At 37.6% G+C, this 26626-nt stretch overlaps 1 protein-coding gene across 9 annotated transcripts in view; it reads left to right on the top strand.

The window, feature by feature from the left end:
* The window catches only part of RAB27A (RAB27A, member RAS oncogene family), a 73054-nt gene that overhangs the window by 28965 nt on the left and 17463 nt on the right, over positions 1-26626 (top strand). For 7 of the 9 annotated variants that reach the window (XM_045529639.1, XM_045529624.1, XM_045529649.1 and 4 more), the window contains 2 exons: positions 18582-18756; positions 26489-26574. In XM_045529639.1, coding sequence (XP_045385595.1) covers positions 18604-18756; positions 26489-26574 — 239 coding nt within the window. In that variant the 5' untranslated portion in view covers positions 18582-18603. Of the gene's footprint in view, positions 1-5446; positions 5594-16413; positions 16572-18581; positions 18757-26488; positions 26575-26626 lie in introns of those variants that run through there. The other 2 variants (XM_045529658.1, XM_045529626.1) reach the window with 2 other exon arrangements.

The raw sequence follows: 26626 nt of genomic DNA, 5'->3' as shown, positions 1-26626 counted from the left end.
ATATGCTATATCCTTTAATTCTCCTAATAATCTTGCTGGATAAATATTACCATACTGAGGAAACAGTCTGGGAGAGGCTATATGACTCCCCTGGGTCACTCAGCTAGGAAGAAAGTAGCAGAGTTCAGGTCTTCTGACTTCAAGCCTATTTCCCTTTTGATACCCTGTGCTGGCCAGTCTACAGGGTATAGCAGACATTTTGCTCCCTGATAATATTGTTTTATTTGTTCTTTGTTATAAATGAGTTCATTGCTTTTGCCTCACCCTGATTATAAACTTCTTGAGGGGAATGGCTGGATCGTGTTTCTTTCATGCCATCCATAGTTGCTAGCACAGTACTGGACATGTAGTAGTTGCTAATCAAATACTGCGGAGTTGATGCAAATATAGTTTAATTTACCAGAAAAGTGCAGTTATCACTGGAGTCTCAAGACACTTTTTGAGTTATTTCTGAATGAAATCAGCAGGGAACAGAGGGAACCAGAGGAAGGAAGGGGCTGTTAGAGAGAGCCAGATGGTGGACACAATTAGCATTTGAGTGACAGCTGGCCAGTTGTCAGTTCAGTGGTGAGGCATAGTGGAGAAGCAACACACAAGAAGACAGGTGTCAGGAAATATGGAACTTTATTGGAGAGATGAGACATTCTCATGAGGATGGGAGTGGGGTACTTAGAAGTGGCATATGACCTGTACGCATTAACCAAGGTGAAGCATTCATACCTCTTGAGACACATTGATTAAGGAAATACCCAGAGCAGGATGGGTTTATGAGGACAAGCTTCCAGGTGAGGGTGGCATAGGTAGAGATGCATTTGGCTTAGTTAATGATCATCCTGTTCATTACCGGGGCCATGAGAAAAGGAACATAAGTAGGTGTGGATGTTTCCGTAGAAACAACTTCCCTTCCCTTCCTCTACTATGGGCAATCAGTAGGGCCTCAGCCCTGAGCCCTTGTGGTCAGAAGTGAAGGAAATGCAAAGGAAATGCAAATAATGGTGTGTGTTATCTCTGCATGGAAGTCTGTTGTGATGACCAACTTGCCGGCTTTTCTGATACTGCGTCATTTCACATATTCTTGTGCATTTTCCCAATAAATCAGAGAGATGCTTCAGAAATTCCAATACTTTGACAACTAAATTATGTTTCCAATTCTGCCTTTTCCCAAAAGGGTCACAAAAATCCACTGATAGACATGTGCCCAGATTTGGGTTTGGAAAATCATGCTGCATTTTATCTTTTTATGTTTGGGTTGCTCCTGAGTTCATAAACATTTTGTAACTGAATAAAATGTAAAACTTCTTCCATAGTAATACATGGGAAAAATGTCCAATTTCCTAACAGTAGAAGCCAACACATTTTCTTTTATGACCTTCTATCTCCTATAAAGAACATAAGATCAAGACCATTTAGATTAGAACAAAATTTTATTATTTATGCTGATCTCGAACTCCTGGCATCAAGCAATCCTCTTGCCTTGGCCTCCCAGAGTGCTAGGATTACAGGCATGCACCACTGTGTCTGCCCTAGAATAGAATTTTAAAATCTTTTCCTTCCTGTGTCAGAAATTTTCACAATTTAGAACTATAGCGTAGGAGCTAAAGGAATGTGTATCTCAACATCTAGAGGCACAAGAAATTAAGATAAATGATTTCAAATTGAAAATTGTAATTTCTATGCAAAATAAGTAATTTTCTCTATCATGTTCTATGCTGTACATTCTAAAATGTAAAATCTTTTATTTCTTAGACATTAATATGTAAAGTTTTAGTGTGATATATCTAGGAAAATAGATTAATACCATTGATGTCTATGGTTAGACATTTTGGTTTACTCTCAAGGTTTTATAGCTATGTAACAATTGTATTTTTTATGCGATGTGCAAATGCATATAGGAAAAACGTAACTTAAAAGGAATGCCCTTTATAACATTGTTTTCCTTGGGGACAAAACACTCAAATTACAAACTTTTGCAGTCAAATTTGTTGGTATATGAGGGCTAAATTTATATTTTAAAATGTGGACATACTAAAACATGATTTTAGATTATAAGATTGATTTTCATGTGTGGCTTCTAAAATGTTTCTCATTACTTTATAATTATCTCTCTTATGTAAAGAATCTCATTTCATCCTCATTTTAAAAAATTAAGTATGATATTACACGTTTCGTCCATTTCCTCTGAACACACAAACATCATTTCCAAAAATTTGCTTATCAATTTCTTATCAACTCATGGATACTTACATCTTCACAGTTTATGCTCCTCTTGTCTACAGTTTCCTTTACCCTCCTGGCTTGTTCTTTTGCCGATTCATAGTCTCTTTGTTAATACGAAATCTTTATTTCAGTGTTAGTGCATCTGTGTTGAGGTTTTCCCCCCAATTCTTTTTTAACAAGGCTCTTGTTCTGAGTGACCATCTTGCCTGCTCATTTTAGCCCCTATATAGTGGTAACCTCTTAGCTTCAAATATCTTTCTCAGAGGTGCACTCAGAAAATAGGAGCTTTGTTCTCACAGAAGCCCTTGCCCAGGCTTGGCTTTCCATCTGCCCAGAGCAGGAAGAAGGATCTTAGTGAAGGAACCTGGCTGGAATAGTTGGGGAACCTTTGAAATTGGATGGGCAGAGCAGGGGAGAGCAAGTGGATCAAATACATTGCTGCGACTTAGAAAGTAAGGGAATCTCTCTGGTTTTTGATAAACAGCAATTGTGTACCTTTTCTAGCTCTTGCTACTGCTGGTTCTGATGAGCTGTGTCATCTCCTCTGTCTGTAGGTAGGTATCCTCTTGAATTCTTGGAATCCTGTCCCCCTGTGACTCTGAAATCCATAAGCTGCTTCTCACCTCGTTGACCCGCTCCTTAGTTTCTTGGTGTTTGACTTGGCTATGACTTTGACCATCTGTCTGGGACATCCCTTTGTACTTGATCCCTGCAGCCCAGAGTTGATTCTGTGCTGCCCTCACATGAAGCTAGGTAGGGCACACTAGGGTCTTCTCTGTCCCCTGTTCCTATCGCCCTGTTCTATCTCCCTGAAACTTACTATTGGTTTTAAGTAACAGTGCTTTCATAGAAAACATTCCTTATGACACAGCTGTTAGCTGGGCCAAGTGGTTCTGTGCTTAAAATACAATACTAGCAATTTCTTCTGAATTTGTAGAAAAAAATCAAGCTAATGGAGAGAATTTTAAGTTTTACTTTGAGCAGTATTTTAAAAAAGTTTTGTACCTCATTATGCTATTTTGTACTATAATTTAGTATAAAGTGGCTTCTGATATAGCACAAAATAATATATTCTCATTTATTTTAAGTTTGCTATACCAATTTCATTGTGTTCTTAAAAGCGTATCTTGACTTTTGAGGATTCCATACAAACAGATTCTTGAGCCCATAAAGATTAATTTGGTCATATTTTCTAATAACCTCAAAGTGTCCATTTAGATACAGGAAAGAATCACCAGTGTAGCTGGTTACAAACATTCTCCCAATAGCTCCCTCTATTGTCTCTTTAAGGCACTGGTTTCCTCTCCCAAGGTCAGTGCTGCTTCTTGGTTCCTTTTTGGACGGTTTGGCCTAGATTATTCCAGGACTATTCAGGCCCAGACCCAAAGCTCTTCCTTCCCCATGAATGACCCAATGATGGTTGTCCCCAAGATTCTTTCCTATAGTCTCATCTCATTCTCTCAAGCTCTAGGCAGCCACTCTTGGAGTTCTCACCAGGGGCACCCAGTACATTTTAGATTTTCATTCCCAGATGAGAAGCATCTTGGCTGAGGGGGTGATCTGAGAGGTGGCATCTTTAGGAGATGCTGAATGGAAAAGCCTGGCGGACCTTACAAATGAACTCTCAACTAAAGTATTTAGGCAGGGAGGAAGTATTTGGGGTCAAAGGTAAATGCGATGACTCAGAGCCAGGTTGAAGGTGGACCTGTCTGCATTGGTTTTGGGAATGTGCACAGTGGAATCATTGTTAGGTCTTTGATGGGCTCACAGGCCTTGGAGATGGAGTCTTAACCCTCACTACTTTCATTAGAATAGTTCTGTTTTCATCCATTTTATATGTTGGGGTGCCATGTAAAATTTCTTTTGAAGAAACAGTTTTATTGCTAAAGAATGGTTGCAACCAGCTGGACTAGGGCAGTTTCCTGAGGCAATGAAAGGTTTGCTGCAATGACAGTCTGTAGGCTTCCTATGCAGCAGCATCCAGCCGGCTGTGTGAAGACACTGATCTGCTGTGGACAAGAAATAGCCCAGACTTAGAAGAGCTCTATCACATTTGTAGAAGTCAGACAAGAAGCTCCCCAAACATAAAATAATCTCTACAGCGATCTATGTTAAATGTTATGATGCGACATATTGTGTTCCTTCCTTATTGCTCAACTGACTGTTGTAACAGGATGAAAGCAAACATGCTGTGTACATGTGCCTGAGCTCTCCCTGTCATTTATTGATTGTGGCTCACATGTGTGTTCTTAAATGATTTCACAAGAGTGGACACATAAATCCACTCTGATTAACAAAAAGAGAAAAGTCTAGTGCAAATTACAGCCTTCTCAGTTGATAACATGTTTCTAAGAACTTCAAATAACACTTATGCACTAAAGGTAGAAGTAAATAACTTAGCCAACTAGCATAAGTGAACAATTTGGAGGTTTCTAAATTTGGTATGTAACTCATTTGGCTGTATGCTTTTTTATTCCAGTTAAAAAGATAGAGGGAAAGATAAAATTTGAATAAAAGTTTACAGAACCCTTAAAGTACCTCCACGGATCCCAGGGTCCTGTAGAACACAAACTGAAAACCACAGCTTTCATGCCTCCCTCAATAAGGACTGCAGTGCTCGTTCTTTTATGATGCTTTATATTCTTCTTTAAGATATTATGTTGGCTTTATTTTCTAAAAATGAATATGATGTAGGTTTTTAACATACCTTTCTTAGAAACAAAGTAGCAAAAAATATAAACAAGGGTATATCAGATTGAAAACCACGACTAACTAGCTTGACTAGTATTAATAGGTATGTAATTTTGCATCCAACAAACAGGGTATGCAGATTATTTTCACACATTCATGGAACTTTAGAAAGCTTAACTCATCTTAATGAATTCCCCCAAATTTGATGTTATGCAGACCACATTTACTGATTACAGTGCAATAAAATTGGAACTCAACAACAACAGTAACAAAAAAGCCAACTGTGATCTGACAGGCTGATTTAGAAGTTGGCTAGATGGTTGTACATTGTTGTTCCTCAGTCCTTGTGCATAAGTAAGCACAAGTCACACCCCATTCTATAAACGGCTGCTGACAGAAATGCAAACAGTCAGTTCTGGGACTCTGCATACTAAATAGGTGGAATAAGGAAAGACTTCTTGAGAAGCAGAAAGGCGTATATTCGATTAGACCTTGTCCATTAGGTGACTTTTCTTTCCTTTTGATTCAGCTACTGAAGAATATGTTGTAAGTGTATCGTTGGAGAGCAGACCTGAAGAGGACCAAAAAGACGTACAGCTAACTGCCTTCAGCTTATTGGCACCTGATGGGAGAGGCTAAGGGTCCTAGCATCACTGGTTTAGTGATGTTAAAACATCAGAAAATGGTTTGTTTTTCTGAGCCTATTTCACTATTTTTAAAAGAACTGAGTTGGTACAAAGTGAAAATATTTATAGATACTACTCAATGTGCTGCCTTTTCATTAACATTGTGGTAAAACTGACACTGGAACAGTATTGAGAAGCACTTGGGTTTTTGAAATGGCTCTATTCTCAGAGGTAGCTGGGAAAAAACTCTTTTTCTTAATAGAAAAGTAGAAGACCCTGAAGACACAGCATATGAGCTTACTGAGGAGGATTGAACACTCTGAAGTAAACATTAGCCGCTTGGCTGGGCACGGTAGCTCATGCCTGTAATCCTAGCACTCGGGGAGGAGGCTGAGGCAGGAGGATCACTTGAGTTCAAGACCAGCCTGAGCAAGAGCGAGACCCTGTCTCTACTAAAAATAGAAAAACGTTTAGCTGGGCAACTAAAAATAGAAAATATTAGCCAGGCATGGTGGTGTGTGCCTGTAGTCCCAACTACTCAGGAGGCTGAGGCAGGAGAATCACCTGAGCCCAGGAGTTTGAGGTTGTTGTGAGCTAGGCTGATGCCATGGCACTCTAGCCTGGGCAACAGAACTGGACACTGTGTCAAGAAAAAAAAAATTAGCAGTTCACTGTGTTGCAATGAAAGCACAGATTTGTTGAATGGCACTGTTAGTACAAGGTCAGTTTTTGCACAGGAAAACTGGAGTTTGGCAAGAGTACCTGGAGATGGGAAGACAAGAAAGCCAGAAGAGGAAAAAGAAGAGAGGCCACGGGTAATGGTTGGAATTAAGGCTGTTGGAACACAACGTGGCGGTGTGGCAGGGCTGGTGTTTGGTTGTGGAAATGGAAATCAGCTGTGAAGAGGTGGAAGTCCTGTGTGCTCTAGATGGAAGCCACCACGTACCCGAAGTACATATTTCTGGGCAGAGAACAGCTCTGCTTAGATGTGGTCAGTGAGGGTGTGAGGTAGACAGGACAATGGAGGAGTGAAGAAGTGCATCTTAGTAGCCTTTGCAAGTATCTGTGTGTCAAACCGATGGTTCAACTTAACTTTTGGAGACGAGTGTGTGGGATGGGAGCCTTCACCATTGACAGTCCTGCATGCAGTGTTTACAGCATATCTCTTCACAGAAAAGTAAAGTATGGTTGTGCCCTGTGTTTAAGAAGTCTGAGGAATGATTGCAGTACACTGTAAAAAAAAAATCATTCTTATAAAACAATATTGAAAATAACATTCTAGCATGTAAATGGTTGGGTCTAGAAAGACAGGTGGTGTTATATACTTTGCACACAATTTCTCTGTAAGGTGAGTAAAATATAGAGTACTCATATTCTCATTTTTAAAAAAGTCAATGATAAATGACCTCCTCCCTTCCCCAGCTACTGCCAACTAAGGGATATTTGTCTAATTGTTTTTATTATTTGGACAGTCACCCTCAACAGATCTTCTTCTGATTCATAACTGTTTCTTGGAAGCAAAGGGTTTGCTTCTCGATTTAGTGTGCTTCCCTGACAGATCAGCATCTTTCTTATGTTGCAGCCCACGAAAAACTTGAGGCAGGTGAGAGGCAATATGGGAGTCAGGATGTATTGGTCAAGGCCTTACTGTGCATGCTTCGTGTTCTGGGAGGTCAAGTCTTGGCAGAACACTTGACTCAATTTCTGGGTCAGAGGTGGAAATGTCTTCTGTGTTTTGCAACCTGGGAAATTCTCTTTCCAATTTCAAGTCCTTTGAGTGTTGCCTGATTTGTAATCCTCTCAGTCCTGGCTATGGTAGCAGTGCTATTATTTCTAACTTTTTGCCTTTGAATCTTGGGGCCAGGAGTCTGATGGCACTCTGTCATAACTAAAGCTTTTTTCCCATCTGTCAGAGCTTATTAACAACAGCAGAATTCCCTCTATTTAACTAGTTGAATGTGTAGCTATTCTACTTTCTAGGTAGCTTATGTTGCTCCTCCTTTTCCGTTTTCAGAAAATATTTTCAGTCCATTCTTTAAGAGTTGTATAAAGTTTCAGTGTCATTCTTAAGGTACAGTGGAAAAAGCTCAAAGCCATAAGATTAATCTGTTGTAATCATAAGAACAACTGTGATTTATTGATCTTTATTGGGCATTTTGATGCTCACTTTATACAAGCAGGTGATGATGTCCTGTTATTTGAATTTAGCAGACCCTGACTCCAAAGTCAGTGTTTCACTGTCTTCTATGTGCTCACAAAAAGCAACTGCTGAGTGGGAGTAGACTTTACAGATTTTGCACTTTTATCAAATTCTTGGAGGCTTCCCAGCTTCGTGGTGGTATTGAGAGGTATGTTTAGCTATGGGTTGGGCCTTCTATTGTAGTGTCATATGGCTGTGTCCATTATGGGGCTGCTTCCACATTATTTGAGATATTACTCAGCAAACCAAACAGCCACTCCTACTTCCACTGTATTACCTTTATCTTACAAATGACATATTCTATGTGTGTCTCTTTTTCTGTTATCTTACATCTATAAAGAAAGAGGTGTACTTATCACAAACTATAAGTACTATAACATCCAGTGTTTCAGTGAATTTCTTTTCCATAAATCCTTACAAATACTCATATTCTGATCTCAAAAGAGGTTTGAGCAACAAATAATGTCTTTTGGATAAATGAGTCAATGGTCTCCACAAATTTTTTAAAAAGCCAGTATCTCATTTGAGTCATTGACAGTGGCCTTCCAGGACATTTTTTACTTTTAGGAATCATTCCAATACCCTCTTCTGTCCTAACACACAGTTGTATTATTTGCTTACGGGGTTCTGTGGGTCACCCAGTAAGGTGACTGGAACATTTCAGAAATAGTACATAGATTCCTGGGTTGAGACTGCTAATTTTTTTCTTCGTCTTAGTCTTTCTCTTTAAGAGACATTATGAATGTTTAGAGGAAGCTCTTACAAGTGAGGGTATGTTTGGATGTGCTGGCAGCATTTGGAAATGTATATTTAATTGAACAGTATTTGCAGATAATGTTATTTTTTCTCTGAAGAACTTGCTATGTTGGAATATCACCATCTGTTTAGAAGTTGGTCTTTTCACTTTGTTTGAATGGGGGAGATGGAATATTCCTATGTAACGGGCACATTTATAACTATTAAGCCAAATGATATGCAAATTTAGATCCTATCAGTTTTTAGCCATGAACATCTCCCCTCACTGTTAAGGCTGAATCTATGACACTACTATAAAACACTGTATTGATAGGAGTGCATTTATGAATCAGAGGTTATAGGTGAATATATAATTCAGTTACAACCTGATATTCTGAATTTGGATAAAATCAAACTCATCTTTCAATACGCAGATAAGGAAGAGCCAGATTCTAATTTCCTTCTGCTTTTCAAAGCTGTTAGATTTCCACTTACTTCTATCTGACATCTTTACACTAACAAGATGAGCTTTTTGTTTATAATTTTATTTGTTCAATTCTTGACCCATTAAGGAGGCTGGAAACATATCTGCAGAAATTAAGGTTAGTAAACTGATGTGCACAGAGTTTGCAGACTGTTTTCTCTTGTAGAAATGGGGTCCTTGCTGGTGGGCGGTGTGCATCTTGCTTATGTTAGTGAAAGTAGCTGTGCTTCCCCCCGGGGTGTAGAGATTGTAATGGTCTGAGCGAGTGGTAGCCAGCACTCATTGGGTAAACACACATTACCCCTACTCATATCTGGGTGCATTATAAAATACCTCTTCCGTCCTGTTTCCTGCTGTGTCACTTCTCTCCCCCCTTTCTGCTGTCTCTATTATGTGTACCCCCTGGAATGCCAGGTATGGGTCAACAATGGCACCATTAAAAAACAAGAAAAGGCTACAGCTTTTTAATATTACACATAAAACACCAATAACCTTGGTATTTCTGTGCTATTCATTGGTGCTTGAACATTTTTCTCCAAATGAATCCATGGATAAGGGTATTAAATTATATGAAATAAGACATGGCAATATCATTCTCATAAATGCTAATGTTCTGTGCTGTTATCTGGAAAACGATGGTTATATTCACATGTTCCTATTTCTATATCAAAATCATTTGGGGCTGGGGGAAGTAAAGTCCATAAGCTACATAGAAACACTAAAATATTTTATTAACCATTTAAAAAAGTTCAAAATATTTTCAAATGAAAACATTCTTTACAATATACTTCATATTTATTTTTAAAAATTTCTACCTATTCTCTATTGAGCTTTACATTTCTATTCCTTTTATATCTTTGCATGTATGCCAAACATGTGACTTGTGTGCATATCTGTAGGGAAAGAGCAATACAGAGATGTAAATTTTGATGTCATTTTCCATGGTGTTTATGAGAGAAGTTTACAATGTTCATAAGGATCAGCTTCTTTGAAAACTCATAGCTAGGTATAGTTATTGGAAGAACTTAGACAGGAACATGGCTAAAACTGTGAGGTCTAAGGTAGGTAGGGAAGAAACAAGAAAATGCATTTCCATGTTGAGTATAACTGAATTGACTCCCCATTGTACCCTGGCACCCAGCACAGAAAAGGCATTCAGTCAATATTTGTTGGTTGAATGAGTGAGGGCCAGAAGTATCTTTACAGAGAACTTGAAGTGGTGCCAGAGAAAATAATCTTATTTGAGAGGAAAATACCAAGGGACTGAATGACTCTAGGGGGAAATGAAAAATTTCATGATTTTTCTGCTTGCTTTTCATTTTGGAACCATAAGAAAAGAGACATAAAGAGGATTTATGGAAGATGGGACCAAGTATCAAGACTTATTTTTCCTTGGATTTGCTATGACCAACAAGAAGCAGACAACCCATAAGTTTATGACTTCCTTCCTTGAGGGAGCCCATTGGAAGGAAGGATTTTTTGATAAAGGGGCTGCAAGGGTAGAAGTACAGACCCCTCAGCCCAACATCTCTGAGAGTCTAAGCTTTAGTCACAAGCAATTTATCACTATAGCTGCTGGCACCGAAGAAAACTTTTGATTTCTGAATCAAAGCAACTATAACTGAGGTTTCTAGCCCTGAAGGAAGGAATACAAAGAGAACAAAAATATGGTAGAGATGCACACAGGACTGGAATTTAGGAGACTTGGGATCTAGCCCAGCCCCATATCTAACCAAGTTGGTAGATTTCAGACTGTTCACTTGCCTTTCCTAGGCCTCAGTTTCCTCTTCTGGAAATTAGAGCATTCAACTCCTGAACATTCCCAGCTCTGAAATTGCCAAAACCCACATGGATAAGACTCACTGTTAGATTGGAATACCAAGGTAGCTTGGCATTGTGATGGATAGAGACCCTGAAAGTGATTGCACCTAAATTGAATTTCTTTCTGTGATTTTTCTGATGGTTCAGGTACTGGTTTCATTAAGAATAGGCTAACGAATCACATACCTTGCTAATAAAGAACTTGATGAAGCTATTCCTAATAGTATTGCTAATAAGTTTCAATTATTGAACACAACACAGAGCAAGCAATGTGCTAAAGCTTTCTGTGGATTTTCTCACTTAGTTCTTAAAACAACCCAGTGAGGTTAGCAATGTTGTTACCTCCATTTTACAGTTGAAAGAATGAAGCTTAGCTTAAAGAACTTCGACCATATCATACAGAACAGGAGAGTCAGAATTTGAACCCAAGCCTACATTGAGAAAACATCACTCTCTATATCCGTGGTCACCACCCCCGGGCTGCAGACTGGTACCAGTCCGTGGCCTGTTAGGAACCAGGCCGCACAGCAGGAGGTGAGGGTGAGCGGCAGGCAAGCCAGCGAAGCTTCATCTGTATTTACAGCTGTCCGTTGCTCACATCACTGCATGAGCTCTGCCTCCCGTCAGATCCGCCGTGGTATTCGATTCTCATAGCAGTGCGAACCCTACTGTAAACTGCGCATGCGAGGGATCTAGGTTGTGTGCTCCTTATGAGAATCTAATGCCTGATGATCTGAGGTTGAGCTGAGGCAGTGATGCTAGCGCTGGGGAGCAGCTGCAAATACAGATTATCATTAGCAGAGAGGTTTGACTGCACAGTAAATGTAATGCACTTGAATCATCCCGAAACCATCCGCCTCCCGCTTGGTTCATTGGAAAAGTTGTCTTCCATGAAACCCATCCCTGGTGCCAAAAAGGTTGGGGACCGCTGCATATGGTATAAGTCTTGTACAGAAATTAAATTCTTTTTAAGGATGATGAGTAGATAAAGTAAAATCAAATATGCCTAGTAATAGTACTGTGTGTGGCACATGGTAGCAATTCAGTTAATATTATTCCTCCTCCTTCTTTTACTCTCTTTACTAAATATGGGTGATAAAGGAAAAATATGGCTTTAAAAAAATGTCTGGCCTATCTAGAATAGTTTTAGAAGGATCCACCTTATGATAGGGGATTTTAAGGTTGGAGTCTATGATTGACTTTATTATGTTGCTTCACAGAGAATTTGAGCTATGGTGTGTGTGTATGTATGAGAGAGAGAGAGTGGGATACAGAGACAAGAATCTTTCCCCTTTGCTCTTAACTGAAATCACTCTCCTCTGTCTTATTCCCCAACAAAAATTAGAATATGTTTTATTTTTAAAATAAGGAAGAAGATTATTGACATTCTCTCACCAGGCAATTATCACCAATAGTATATGTTGAGGAAGTGGGTGTTCCTTAGTTTCTATTGTTAATCTGATGAGAGTGAGGGTGGAGAGCACTTTGAAAAAATATTTGTGTAAGGAGGAGAGATTGAAGTGAGCTGAGTAAGAAAGTAAGTCTTTTGCATGTCCCAAATTGGGGGCACTCTTACTTTTTAGAAAATATTCCTTTGAGGTATTTAGATACTACTTCCGCAGGGAGGTTCAGAGTTTAAATATGTGACCTTAGGTTCAAGTGCTCTTTTAACAGATCCTTATCTTTTATTTTATTAATTTTTAGTTTAGGGGCTCAATGTACTTCTTACAGTTCTAGGGGAGAAAGGAACATTGCCTGCATGTTGACCTAGGAAGCTAGGTTGCTGATAGCTACTAATACTTCTGTGGGACTTCCTATGTTCCAGGCACTGTTCTAAACTTTGTATGTGTACATTAACTTGATCCTCACAACTGCCCTCCGAGATAGCTTTACTATTGTGCTTCACCAAGTCTAAAATACGTGGATGGGGTGGGCATTCTTGAGTTTGCTAGAAGATGCTAACAAAAGGTTTTCACACAACTGTATCTCTAGTGACACCTGATTTATAATGGCAATTGCAAGATGTCATGGGTTGTAAGGCTATGAAATGTAAGATGCACTCTAATTTTAAAGAAGTTAAAATAAGAAAGCATATACATGTTAGAATTAATAAAATATGATATTCACATTTTATAGATGAGGATCCTAAGGCAAAAGAGGTTAAATACATTTTCCAAAGTTATATGACTGGATTCAAATCCAGGTAGCTTGTTTCTAGAGTCTATACTTTTAACCTCCGTCTAATTTTCTGTCTCTCCATGATACGTTGGGATTGAGCCCATGCTAACATACAGATAGACTGGCTGAGACCCAGTTACTGATCCCCTCATTGTAACACCTGTGATAGAACAGCACCAGCTCTTTCTGAGGGAGGCAGGGTGCGTGGTATGTACAACCTGCCTCTAGGGCTGTGGTGAGGATGGTTGTGCTAACACAGGTGAAGCACTTGACACGAGGGCATGTGACCCAGGCTTCAGACCCATTTTCAGCAAGAGCAATAAAAGAGGGATGCCCTGATGAACTGGCTTCCCAGTGTCAACAGGCTGCAGTACGTGCAGGAGATGGTGTGTGTTGAATGTTGTTTGGGTGCCCCAGATGTTAGATTCCAGTATGGTGTGTTCTCAGTGTTTCCCTTTCTGCTGTAAAATGCCAACATAAAAATAATTTGTTATTAGATTTCCATATTTGAGGAGTACAGTATTTTCTTTCTGGAAAACAGGCCCCAGAAACACCACTCAGGACTTGAGTGACATATAAGAAAGCAAAAATAATTTTTGTATGAAAACCTGCCATCAGTTGAGACTTAACATTAAGTTGTCTTCACCTAATGGTTGAGAAGCAGTGGTGAGATAACCACATAGGGGATTGCAGGTTGGGGTTGGGAGTGTAGTCTGTTATGGGCTAGAATCATTTTCTGTTGAAAGATGGGATGATTCCATTAGCTGCAGGCTTTGATTAATTGAATCAAAAGCTCAGATAAGGAAACTGTCACCATCAACACCATGCCCAAACCTTGAAAAATCTCTTTGTTGTCACTTTGAAAACCTGCCTGCCCCTTGAATCCATTTATTCCTTGCAGCTTCCTTATTCTTTAGAATTCTGGTCTCTGTTAACCCAGATCAGCCTGGTCAGTGTGACTCATTTTGGACAAACTCTATACAGACTCCAAACTGGCTGAAAGTTTTCCCCCACTGAGATCTCTGTTTTATTGTTGGATCGTGGATTAAGGTCTTGCTGCCAGGTCCTTGAGGTAAAATGGGAGGTGAATTCTCAGCCTAGGAAGCCTGTGTCCCTCCTCACACCTTTCCCTGTTGCTGACCACGCTGTCCTTTGCTAGTGCTCCTTTCTCCCAACCCCTTTCCTGGACGCCAACACATACAAGCTGTAAAGGGCAGAAATAGATGCTACTGTGATGGAGACAAATATTGTGGCATAGAATGTTCTATAATTGAGGTAATTCATGAGTCAAAATTTAAGTTTGTTGGTTTGGCACAATTTTAAAGCACCACACTGTTTGTGGTGTTTGTGATTGTCATTTTACATATCCATCTAGCCGTGAACTAAATGAACATCTGAAATCAGTTTGAAACAGTTCGGAATGTCTTGAACCAGTTTATGCCAGTCTAAACCAGTAAAAGCCATTTTATAGAGGACTTGAACTCATTAGGAGCAATTTGATAAAATTAGAGCAAGTGTGACTAAGTTGGAAGTAGATTTATTATAACTAGTCAGCACCAGCTTGATTTATTAAAATATACTTGGAACCAATCAAAACTTACGTGAGCCAATAAGAACCTGCTCGTCCAGGTCAGAACCTATTTAAGCTAGCTAAAACCAGTCTGGAAAAAAAGAACAGTCTGAAACAATTAAAACTATTAAAATGAGACTCAAATAATTCTGGTTAGATACATCTCGTCTTAGCCAACATGGTTTTAGAGCAGTCAGAAATAGTTTTGTAGGTAGAACCTCTTTTATCTCATTCTAAACTCATATGAACCAGTCAGATTCTTTTGGACAAGTATGAGTTTGCTAAAATGGATTGGAGTGTTTTATATGGATTTGAACCTGTTTTTAAATTTATTAGCACTCTTTTGAAATAAGCATATCTATTTAAAAAGAAGTGCAAATGGTTTGAACCGACAACAACAAAAAGATAGGATTAATTTGAAAGTGAACTTTGTTGACTCAACAAAATACTTTGAGCTAGTCCGCAATCTTTTGTGCTAGAAAAGATATGTTTTGAGCTGTCCAGAGCCAATTTCGGAAATTGTTCTAGGTCTTTAGAGTGAGTCTGGATGTCCACTGTGGGGAAAATAGAGTGAGCTAACCTTTAAGTACCCAGTATATGCCAAGTTTTGTGCTGGGCGCTCCACAAACAATACCTCATTGAATCCTCACAACAGTGGTGTGAGGTAGTGTATATCTCTTTTTTCATAGAATGGAAACCTGGAAATCTAAGGCGCAGAAATACCCAAGTAGTTGGTATGTGGGAAACTTGGGATTCAAACCCAGCTCTAGTTGACTTGATGTTTCCTATTAGGCTACCTTGTAAGATATAGGGCCAGGCATGGTAGCTCTTGCCTATCCTAGCTACTCAGGAGGCTGAGGCAAGAGGATCACTTGAACTCAGGAGTTCAAGGTTACAGTGAGCTATGAGCACACCACTGCACTCCAGCCTGGGTGACAGAGTGAGACCCTGTCTCTTAAAAAAAAAAAAAGTCATACCACTGATCACTTTTAAGCCTAATATACATTTGTAAAAAAATAAGTAATGGATGTGAAGCTTGAGGTGGAAGAGACATTAGACTTGGAACTAGGAGATCTAGATCATGTAAATCAACTTACATCTCTGGGTTCTGCTTTATCCTTTAGAAGACTGAACCCAGAGAGTGAAAGGTCTGAGCATCTATTTTCAGATTAAGAAAGCAGATAATTGTCTTAAAGGTGCGGTCTGAAAAATGCAAACTGTGGTTAATATTGGTGGTGGTATCTGTACCTTCAGTTTGTGGTATTTGGTTTGTTAACATTTCCTTTATGATGGCTTGGTTAGTATTGCTATCATGAACAGAAAACAAAACTCACAAGAATCATTTGCAGACTCACTTGTGTGATTCTTCACCCATGAAAATTAAACGCATTAAATTGTTCGTACAGCAAGGATAGTTTCATCAAAGTCTTTGAATGCTGCTTATGTAGGTTTAGAGAATCCTAGAACATTGATGCCATTGGTAACAGCATTTTCTCCTATACCTTAAATGTCATAAAAACATAGTTATAGAAAAGAGCAACTTTTTTCAAATTAGAAGTAAAGAGGAAATAAGGTAGCCACAGTGTCTTCTTGCTTCATTCTTATTGCAGGATTGGAGTTGCTCTCTGCTTCCCCATTTAGTTTGAGGGGAACTCCACCCACCAAGGGATTAAACATCATCTGGACCTGCTTTTCAATTCTGAGCTCTTATTTCTGAATAATTTGGAGCTAAGTGAGATGCTGTGATAGGACATGCTAGAATGTTGATGCCTAAGTGGTCATCTTTTGGAGAGGAATTCTGTTATGTGCCATTAATACTGGCGACCTACACCTGCAAAGACAGACGCTAATACCACAGGAAAGCCATCATCTGTCAAGTGTCACTCTTTATAGTGGACAAATAGAATCTTGAATGTTTGTAGAGGCTCTGCCCTTATCGACTAGCTAGCCATATCTGAAATGTGAGATCACAGGTCTGTGCTAAGGCACTCTGAGGAAGTACACTGCAGTGACTCTTTGGGATCGGCATTTAGGATTTTTCAGCATAAGGTGAGTCACAAAGTTGAGGATGAGGGCAGGGGAGGTAACCTTGAAAATCCATACATATTCTTGCCTAAATTTTTATTAATTTTATTGATCTATAGAAATAATCCTATAGGAAGCACTGAGTATGACAGCAGTGTTTCTGGAGATGGGGTTGGATGAAAAGGGGACAAGGGCCTGGATCTAATGTAGGGCATCTGGCATGCCTGTGGATAGGTGAATATGTGTGTTTGAATGGGCAGGTAGAGTTGTCCACGGCGATGGGATAGCTAGTTATTTTTCTGATTTTTCAGGACAGTTTACTGGCATCGATTGGCGGGGGGAATGAAGAGAGTATGGTTAATGGGTACAAACATACAGCTAAAAGGAACAAGTTCTAATGATCAAAAGCAGAATAGGGTGACTATAGTTAACAACAATATATTGTGTATTCTAAAATAGCTGGAAGAGAGGACTTGAAATGTTTCCAACCCATAGAAATGATAAATACTCGAGGTGATGAATGCCCTATATACCCTGACTTGATCATTACACATTCTATGCATGTAACAAAATATCATGTATACCCCATAATATATACACATATGATGTATCAATAAACATTTTTTTAAAAATAAGAAGTAGGCTTCCCTGGAGAGAGACTCCATTTTCAGCTGGACTGATATTTTGGGTTTAAATCTATTTAGAGGATAAAAACAAATCATGAAAAGTGCTGATTGCAAAGGACCAAAAATAACCATAGTTAAGTATTGCTGGTAAAAAAAAATGTTTTTCTTCTTTAAGGTGGTCTTTTGTTTTAGTCAATACTGAAGAGCTGAATTTTCAGCAGTTCTTGTTAGAATACCAGGGTAAGTATAGGTAAATGAGCCCTTAATTGTGGGACTATTGTCTCTGAACAGTGACCACTCAATACTGGAACTCAGTTTTCAAGTGAGCAGTGATATTCCAGAGAAGTCCGATTTAATGAGTACATATTAATAATAATTTATGAGGAAGCTGTAAGCCAAATTTTACTTGTGAATTTACAGTGGTACTGGAGTTGGTTAATGTGTGCAAACATACAGTTAAAAGGAATAAGTTCTAATGCTCAAAAGCAGAATAGGGTGACTATAGTTAAGAACAGCATGTTATATATTTCAAAACAGCTAGAAGAGAGGACTTGAAATGTTCCCGACACATAGAAATGATGAATACTCAGCCCTTAGAGGGGACCAGGGGGGACCATTACACATTCTATGCATGTAACAAAATATCACATGTCTCCCTAAGAAGTGGGAGCTAATAGATGGGTACAAAGCAACATAAAGGACATGAGAAACCAAGAAGGGGGTGGGAGGATGGTGGGGTGGATGTGGGATAAAAACTTACCTGTTGAGTACAATGAACACTATTCTGGTGTTGGGCACACCAAAAGCCCTGACTTAAGCATTGTATAAGATATCCATGTAACAAAAACACTTGTGTCCCTTTGATTAATATTTTGAAATAAAAAAGAATTAAGTGGCTTTGAAGAAACTGTAGTAACATAAAAATAAATAAGATAAATAAAATTGCCTAGGTGTCCATTTTCTCTCTTTTTATGAGAGAGAAAAGCCAAGGATCCAGTGGTAGGAGACTGAAAACGGAGGGGAAATTGGAACCACTTGCACTCTAAGATCTCCTATTATTCCTTATAACTTTCCTTTATTAGTTTTTATTCTATATGGTCGCAGATAAAACTTGGTGACTGCTATCTTCCTCTTGATTATCATTCTTACATGAAATTTTTGTCTTCATAGTACTCTAATGTGTATGTTAAAACTAAACTTATTTACTGTTTCAGTAGCTTCTCCTCTAGCAAGTCGTTAGGTCCTTGGGGAACTAATATGTAATCTTCTCTGCACAGAACCCCTAGACATATAGGTGTTACGTAGGAGTGCTTGTTGGACTGAATTATTAAGTTGTCACTATATTAATGGATAACTCTAATGTTGTCTAATGGATTTTAATAAATATACATTTGTTTGTATTTTGCAGGTGAACCGCTGAGTTCTTCATTATGTCTGATGGGGATTATGATTACCTCATCAAGTTTTTAGCTTTGGGAGACTCCGGAGTAGGGAAGACCAGTGTACTTTACCAGTACACAGATGGTAAATTTAATTCCAAATTTATCACGACAGTGGGGATTGATTTCAGGGAAAAGAGAGTGGTAAGTTATAAATCCTTCTATATAAAAATGTAATCTTTGAGTCAACATTGGCCTGTATGTTGGGTTTACTTTGTAGGAGTTAGGAGGACAAAGGTTGGGATCTAAAGTTAAAGAGCGCTTATGAAAGTGTGTTATGTTCCATACAGGCAATGTGATTGGACAGGCTGTGCTGCGGGACACTTCATGTAAAATCAAGCAGAGAAAGTAAAAGTGAATAGTCCCCTTAAATTTTATCATAGTACCCTTTGGGCTTGTATGTTCCCCTCTGAACTGCACAAAAGTTACTTGTCTCCCTTTGTCATGAAGCCTGCCAACCACCCTCTCCCACATACCCCTGTTTTGTGGGCTATACTTCCACCTTTGGTGTCTTATCATTTTTATTGGCATTCCTCGTAATTAAACTTCAGCAATTCCACATAGAACACTGAGTGGCAGAACTCATCACTGCTGCCAGGAGGGTGAGGTTGGAGTAGGAGTGGGGAATGCCGGTAGTGGATGTGATGTTCTGCAGAATGTTGAGGGAGAGGCATTTAAAAAAAAAAAAAAAAAAAAAAAAAAGACACTCAAAAACGTCAAGACTGAATATTATTTTAGTGGTAGAAGGGAATGCAGAAGGCCATGGTGTCATAGTTGCAGATGACGGAAGATGGCCTTCTCCATGGACTACATTTCTTGCGGAAAAATCCACTGTTACCACAAAGCAGGTCAACAGGTGGTCAGGAGGTTAATGACAAAGGCCCGTCAGTGGAATGCATTCTACCAGGGGAAGATACAGAGTCCCTGGTGCAAGGCAGAAGGTCATTGCCTTTTATTCACTCTAAGTCTTTTCTTCTACTAACAGAGTCTTATAGAGACTTAGACCCACTGAGTAAGAATGGGATCCTAATGAAATTTTTAGTATTGACATATAATAGGTAGAATCTATATATATGTATGTGATTATTTTTAATTCTCATTTTATAACCTTGTTTTTTTGAAAAATAGATTTATTAAGATATAATTCACAAAAGGTAAAATTTATCCTTTTAAAGTATAAATTCAGTGGTTTTTGGTATATTCACAAAGTTGAGCAACTATCACAATTTAATTTTCCACATTTTCATCACTGTGAAAAGAAACCCCATACCTGTTAGCAGTGATTCCTCATTCCTCCTCCCCCTAACCACCATGAATCTCCTCTCAACAGATTTGCCTTTTCTGGACATACCATGTAAATGGAATCATACAATATGTGGCCTTTGTGTCTGGCTTCTTATACTAAGTATAATGTTCTAAGGTTCTTCCATGTTCTAGCATGTATCAGGACTTCATTCCGTTTTATGGCTGACTAATGTTCCATTGTACTGATATGCTACATTTTGTTTATCATTCATTTGTTGCTGGACATTTGAATTTTTTCTTTTTAGCTATTATGAATGTTGCTTCTATTAACATTCAATTTTTGTGTGGATGTATGTTTTAAATTCTCTTGGATATATGCCTAGGAATGGAATTACTTGGCCATGTGATAACTCTACGTTTAACTTTCGAGGAATTTCCTCAGATGTACCATTTTACATTCTCATTAGCAATGTATTGGGGGTTCTAGTTTCTCCACATCCTCACAAACACTATTTCCTACTAGATTATAGCCATTCTTACCTATATTATGTTAATATATACATTTGATCATTCTATGCTATACATTATAAGTTTATAAATATCAATTTTTAAATGTAGAAAATCAAAGGCCAGTGAAGAAGTTAGACTGTGGTGAGGCTGTGTGTGTGTATATGTGTGTGTGTGTGTGTGTGTGTGTGTGTGTGTGTATGTTCGAATGAATATGATATGCAAATAGTTTTAGCCCTTACATTTAAGTCTGTGGTCCATATTGAGTTAATTTTTCAGTATGGTGTGAATAGGGGTTCAACTTTATTCTTTCACATGGGGATATCCACTTGTCTCAGCACTATTTGTTTAAAAGATATTCTTTCCCCCCTTTGAATGGTCTTGGCACTGTTGTTGAAATCACTTGACCATAAATGTAAGGGTTTATTTATGGACTCTAAATTCTATTCCATTTATCTATATTTTTATCTTTACACCAGTACCATGGTGGTGTGATTACTGTAGCTTTGTAGTAAGTTCTGAAGTTGGGGAGAAGGGGTCCTTCAACCTTTTTCTTTTTCAAGATTGTCTTGGGTCTCTTGAAATTCCCTATGAATTTTAGAATTAGCTTGTCAATTTCTACAAAGAGGCTAGATGGTATTCTGACAGGGATTGAATCGAATCTGCAGGTAGATTTGGGGACTATTGCCATCTTCCTAATTTTAAGTTTTCTGATCCACAGACATGGGATTTTCTTCCATTTATTTAGACTTTTTAAATTTCCTTCAGCAATATTTTGTAGCTTTCAGAGTATAAGTTTTGTTCTATTGTTAAATTTATTCTTAAGTATTAATATTTTAATCTTTTTGATGCTATTATAAATTGATTTTATTAATTTTATTTTCAGATTGTTTATTGCCAGTGTACAGAAATACAATTTATGTTTTAAATTCTTATATATTGGAAATTTGCTGCACTTGTTTATTAGCTCTAATAGTCTTTGTGTCTGTATGTATTTATGCCATAGGATTTTCTGCATATAAGATCATATCATCTACTAATTTACTTCTTTTCCAATTTGATATGTTTTATTTCTTTTTCTTGCTTAATTGCCCTGCAAGAACCTTCAGTAAAACACTGAATAGAAGTAATGAGAGAGGACATCCTTGTCTTGTTTTTCATCTTGGGGAGAAAGCATTCAGATGTTCACTATTAAGTATAATGGAAGCTGTGAGTTTTTAAATAAATGTTAGGTTGAAGAGATTCCTTTCTATTCCAAATTGAAATTTTTTTTTTTTTTTTAATTTCAGCTCATCATGGGGGTACCTAAGTTTAGGTCATATACATTGTCCATGTCCTGCCCATCCCCCCAAGTCAGAATCCCAAGCGCGTCCGTTCTCATTCTCCAGACAGTGCGCCTGGCACTCATCATGTAGTCATACCTCCATCCCCTCCCCCCCCCCCACCTCCCCGGGTCTGCACCTTCAAGCATGACCATTCCCCAGAGGGTGCGCAACGCACTCGTCATGTAGGCATACACCCATCCCCTCCCCCCACCCCCCATCCCAGTCTGATATCCAGTTGGTATCCTTCCCCGATGTACATTTAGGTGATGATCAGGGAAACCAGTTTTCTGGTGAGTACATGTGATGCTTGTTTTTCCATTCTTTGGATACTTCATTTAGTATAATGGGTTCCAGCTGTCTCCAGGAGAACCAAAGAGATGTCGTATCATCGTTATTTCTTATAGCTGAGTAGTACTCCATGGTATACATATACCACAGTTTACTAATCCATTCGTGGATTGATGGGCACTTGGGTTGTTTCCACATCTTTGCGATTGTGAATTGTTGAAATTTTTTTATTATCATGAAAGGGTGTTGGATTTTGTCAAATGCTTATTCTATATCTATTGAGATGATTGTATTTTTAGTTCTTTATTCTCTTACTGTATTACATCAATTGATTTTTGGATGGCAAACCAACCTTGCTATTCCTGGTCTTGGTGTATAATCCTTTTTATATATTGCTGGATTCTGTTGGCTAGTATTTTGGTGTGTATATTCAGAAGGGATATTAGTCTGAGTTTTTTGCCCCCATCCTCGTGATGTCTTTAGTTTTGGAATCAGGGTAATATTGGCCTCATAAAAGGAGTTGAGAAGTTCTCCTCCTTGTCTATATTTTGGAAGATTTTGGGAAGGAATGGTATTCTTCCTTAAACATTTGGTAGAATTTATAAGTGAACATATTTGGGCCTGGGCTTTTCTTTGTGGGGAGTTGTTTGATTACAAATTCAATCTCTCTATTAGTTATAAATTTAGATTTTCTTTTTCTTCTTAAATCAGTTTCAGTCATTTGTGTCTAGGAATTTCTTCATTTACATATTCTAATTTTTTGGCATATAATTATTAATAGTGTTTCTTCATAGTCTTTTTATTTCTGCATGGTTTGTAGTGTCCTTTTATTTCTGATTTTAGGAATTTGAGTCTTCTATTTTTATCCTTGGTCATATCTAGCTAAAAGTTTATCAGTTTAGTTGATCTTTTCAAAGAAAAGATCATTTATTTCCACTCTAATCTTTATTATTTGTTTTCTTCTGCTCACTTTGGGTTTAGTTTACTTTTATGTTTCTAGTTTCTTAAGGTGGTAGCTCAAGTTATCAATTTGAGATTATTCTTTTTAAATGTAGGTGTTTATAGCTATAAATTTTCCTCTGAGGACTGCTTTAGTTTAGTTAATAAATTTTTACATGCTGTTTTTGTTTTCATTCATCTAAAAGTATTTTATAGTGTCCCTTTTGTTTCTTTTTTGGCCCATTATTTATTTAAGAGTGTGCCATTTAATTTTCAAATATTTGTGATTTTTCCAGATATCTTTGTTATTGATTTCTAATTTTACCCCATTGTGGTTAGAGAATATACTTTGTATAATTTTGGTCTTTTAAATTTATTTAAGCTTGTTTTATGGCCTAACATATGGTGTATCCTGGAGAATGTTTCATGTGTATCTGAGAAGAATGTGTGTTTTGCTGCTGTTGGGTGGAGTGTTCTATAGGTGCCTGTTATGTCTAGTTAGTTCACAGTGTTGTTCAAGTCTCTGTTTCCTTGTTGACCTGCCTAGTTTGTTCTATCCATTCTTGAAAATGGAGTATTGAAGTCTCTAAATATTATTGTTGTCTACTTTTTCCTTCTCATCCCTATGTCTGCTTGATGGGTTGACTCTTTTATAGTTAATTAATAAAATATCCTTTTTTTTGTCTCTAGTAATAATTTTTGTCTTAATGGTATTTTGTCTGATATTAGTATTCCCAGTCAAACTGTCTTTTGTTTGCATGGTATATTTTCCCCCATCCTTTTACTTACAACCTCCTTGTGTCTTTGACTCTAAAGTGTGTCTCTTGTACGTAGCATATAATTGGATCCCATTTTAAAAATCCATTTAGTCAATCTATTTTATTTGGAGCCTTTAATCCATTTACATTTGATATTTAATTACTGATAAGGTAGAATTTATGTCTTCTATTATATTAATTTTCTATTAACATATGTATTATGTCTTTTATTCCTTGATTTCTCTATGACTCCTCTATTTTATATTAAATCAATATTTTCCAGTGTATCATTTTAATTCCTTTTTCATTTTTTTTACTGTATATGTTTGAGTTATTTCTTAATAGTTCTGGGGATTACAATTATCATCTTAATTTTTAATAATCTAGTTTTGATTAATATCAACTTAATTTTAGTACTATACAAAACTTTGCTCTTGGATGACTCTGTTTTCTCCCCCTCCTTTGTGGTGTTATTGTCATACAAGTGGCATCTTTATATAATGTGTGCCCATCAACACAGATTTATACTTATTGGTTTATGCAATTGTATTTTAATCAGATGGAGAAAAAGAGTTTACAAACAAAAATGCATTTATACTGTCTTTTATATTTACTTATGTAGTTACCTTTACTGGTGCTCTTTATTTCTTTGTGTGGGTTTGAATTACTGTCTAGTATCCTAGTTCAGTCTTGAGAGCTGTCTTTAGTATTTCTTACAGGACAGGTCTGCTAGAGATGACTTTTCTCTTTTTTTTTTTTTTATCTGAGAATGTCTTAATTTCTCCTTTAATTTTAGAGGGTAGCTATGCTGAATATAGAGTTTTTGGTTGATAGTCTTTTTTTTCTTTCAGCACTCTGAAAAGCTGAAAATCTCTCAATTTTTTTCTGCCCTTTTCTATCTCTCCTTTTTTTACAGGACATCCAAGATACATATGTTGCACAGCTCTCTGACATGCTCTTCATTCTTTTTCTTTCTATTTCTTGTACTGGATAATCTCAATTGACTTACCTTCAAATTCACTGGTTATTTTTTGTGCCATTTCAAATCTGTTGTTAAGCCCCTCTATTGAAATTTGCATTTCAACTATTGTACTTTTCAACTCCAGAATTTCTATTTACTTCTTTTTATATCTTTATTCTGTATCTAGTGAGCCTTTGTTCACATACTTTCCTTTAATTCTTTAGACATGGTTTCTTTTAGTTCTTTGACCATATTTATAATAGCTAATTTAAAGTCTTTATCTAGTAAGTTCAACATATGGGCTTCCTCAGGAACAGTTTCTATTGCTTGCTTTTTTCCTATGTATGAGCCATACTTTCTTGTTTCTTTATGTGTCTTATAAGTTTTGTTGAAAACTGGCTATTTAAAATAATACAATATGGCAACTCCAGAAATTAGATTCTTCCCCCCAGACTAGGTTTCTTATTTTTGCAGCTTATTTATTTATTTTTGTTGTTGCTGTTTCTTTAGTTGATATTCCTGGAATAATTCTATAAAGTCTGTATTCTTTGTTGTGTGCAGCTGAAATCCCTACTCAGTCAACTTAGTGGATAGCTAAAGAGTGGACAGAATTTCTTAAATTCCTTGAACCAATAAGTCTCTCAGATTTTTTTAGTTAGTTTTTTTTTTTTTTTTTTTTGAGACAGGCTAGAGAATAGTGGTGTCATAATAGCTCATTGCAGTCTCAAACTCCTGGGCTCAAGCGCTCTGCCTGCCTCAGCCTCCTGAGTAGCTGGGACTACAGATGTGCACCACCATGCCCAGCTAATTTTTCTATTTTTTATAGAGACAGGGTCTTGCTGTGTTGCTCAGGCTGGTCTTGAAATCATGGCTTCAAGCAGTCCTCCTGCCTCAGCCTTCCAAAGTGCTGGGATTACAGGCATGAGCCACTGCCCTGGCCAGGTTAGACTTTTGTTAGCCCTAAGTATTAAATAGTATTGGCTATCTCTGGTAGCTATGGTGTTAAATAATTGCCACTGATAGTTTTCAACAAATGGCCTAGGGATAGGGCTGTTTTCATAGAGAAAGCTCTGAGTGAGGTCAAATAAAGACAAAGCCTGCAGACTGAGCTTTTCAGGGAGGTTCCTGACAGTTCTCTGAAGACAGGAGTTTTAGGAAGCTCTAAACCTATTCTGCCTCCACTGTCCACAGTGGCTGCTAGACTGATGGTTTTCACGGCTACCATATTTGTGCATTTCTTGATTCTTAAGACAACTGCAGAGCTAGAGCAAGGCAGATGGGAATAGGGCAAGTTAAAAACACCAGAAAATTTACTGTTTTTACTGATATTCAGTGATTTTTCTTGAATAAATGCTCATTGGAATGTTGCAAATCTTTAATTTCCAGAGTTCTGAAAAAGTTGATTTTGACAATTTTTACCAGTGTTTTTGTTGCTTTTATGGAGGAAGAAATTTTTGGAGGTCCTTTCTCTATTGTTCCAAAAGTGCTTTCTATAAAATTATTTTAAGAGCACTTTTTAAACATGGGATGGGGAAAAGCCATAGAAAGGCAATATTTCCTGAAACTAGTTACTCAAGGGAACCTTGAGGAAAGGCAGACTATTATTTTTATGTAAATTATTGCATTATTTACATTTATAATATAATTACAAAACATATGTGTCTGTATTTTAATACAAATTGTTATATTATTCAAATAAAATTATTTGACGTAAAATACAAACATGATTGTATTTCAGATGAGATTATTTTTGGAAGTTTATATGCTTTGCAGATTTGTATCAAATAGAAAAGTGGTAAGAGTTAACTAGTGTCAACAGTTCTCTTATTTTCTCTTTCACTTTGCTGTTTTAGGTGTACAGAGCCAATGGGCCGGATGGAGCCATTGGCAGAGGCCAGAGAATCCACCTGCAGTTATGGGACACAGCAGGTCAGGAGAGGTATGAGATCTTCAGTTAGCTGCTCCTTACTGAAAGAAAGAGAAAAATAACA

The sequence above is a fragment of the Lemur catta genome, chromosome 1 (assembly GCF_020740605.2).
Source record: "Lemur catta isolate mLemCat1 chromosome 1, mLemCat1.pri, whole genome shotgun sequence".
In the NCBI taxonomy this organism is placed as follows: domain Eukaryota; kingdom Metazoa; phylum Chordata; class Mammalia; order Primates; family Lemuridae; genus Lemur; species Lemur catta.
Note: the sequence above shows the minus strand (reverse complement) of the source record. Positions and strands in the feature narration are given on the sequence as shown.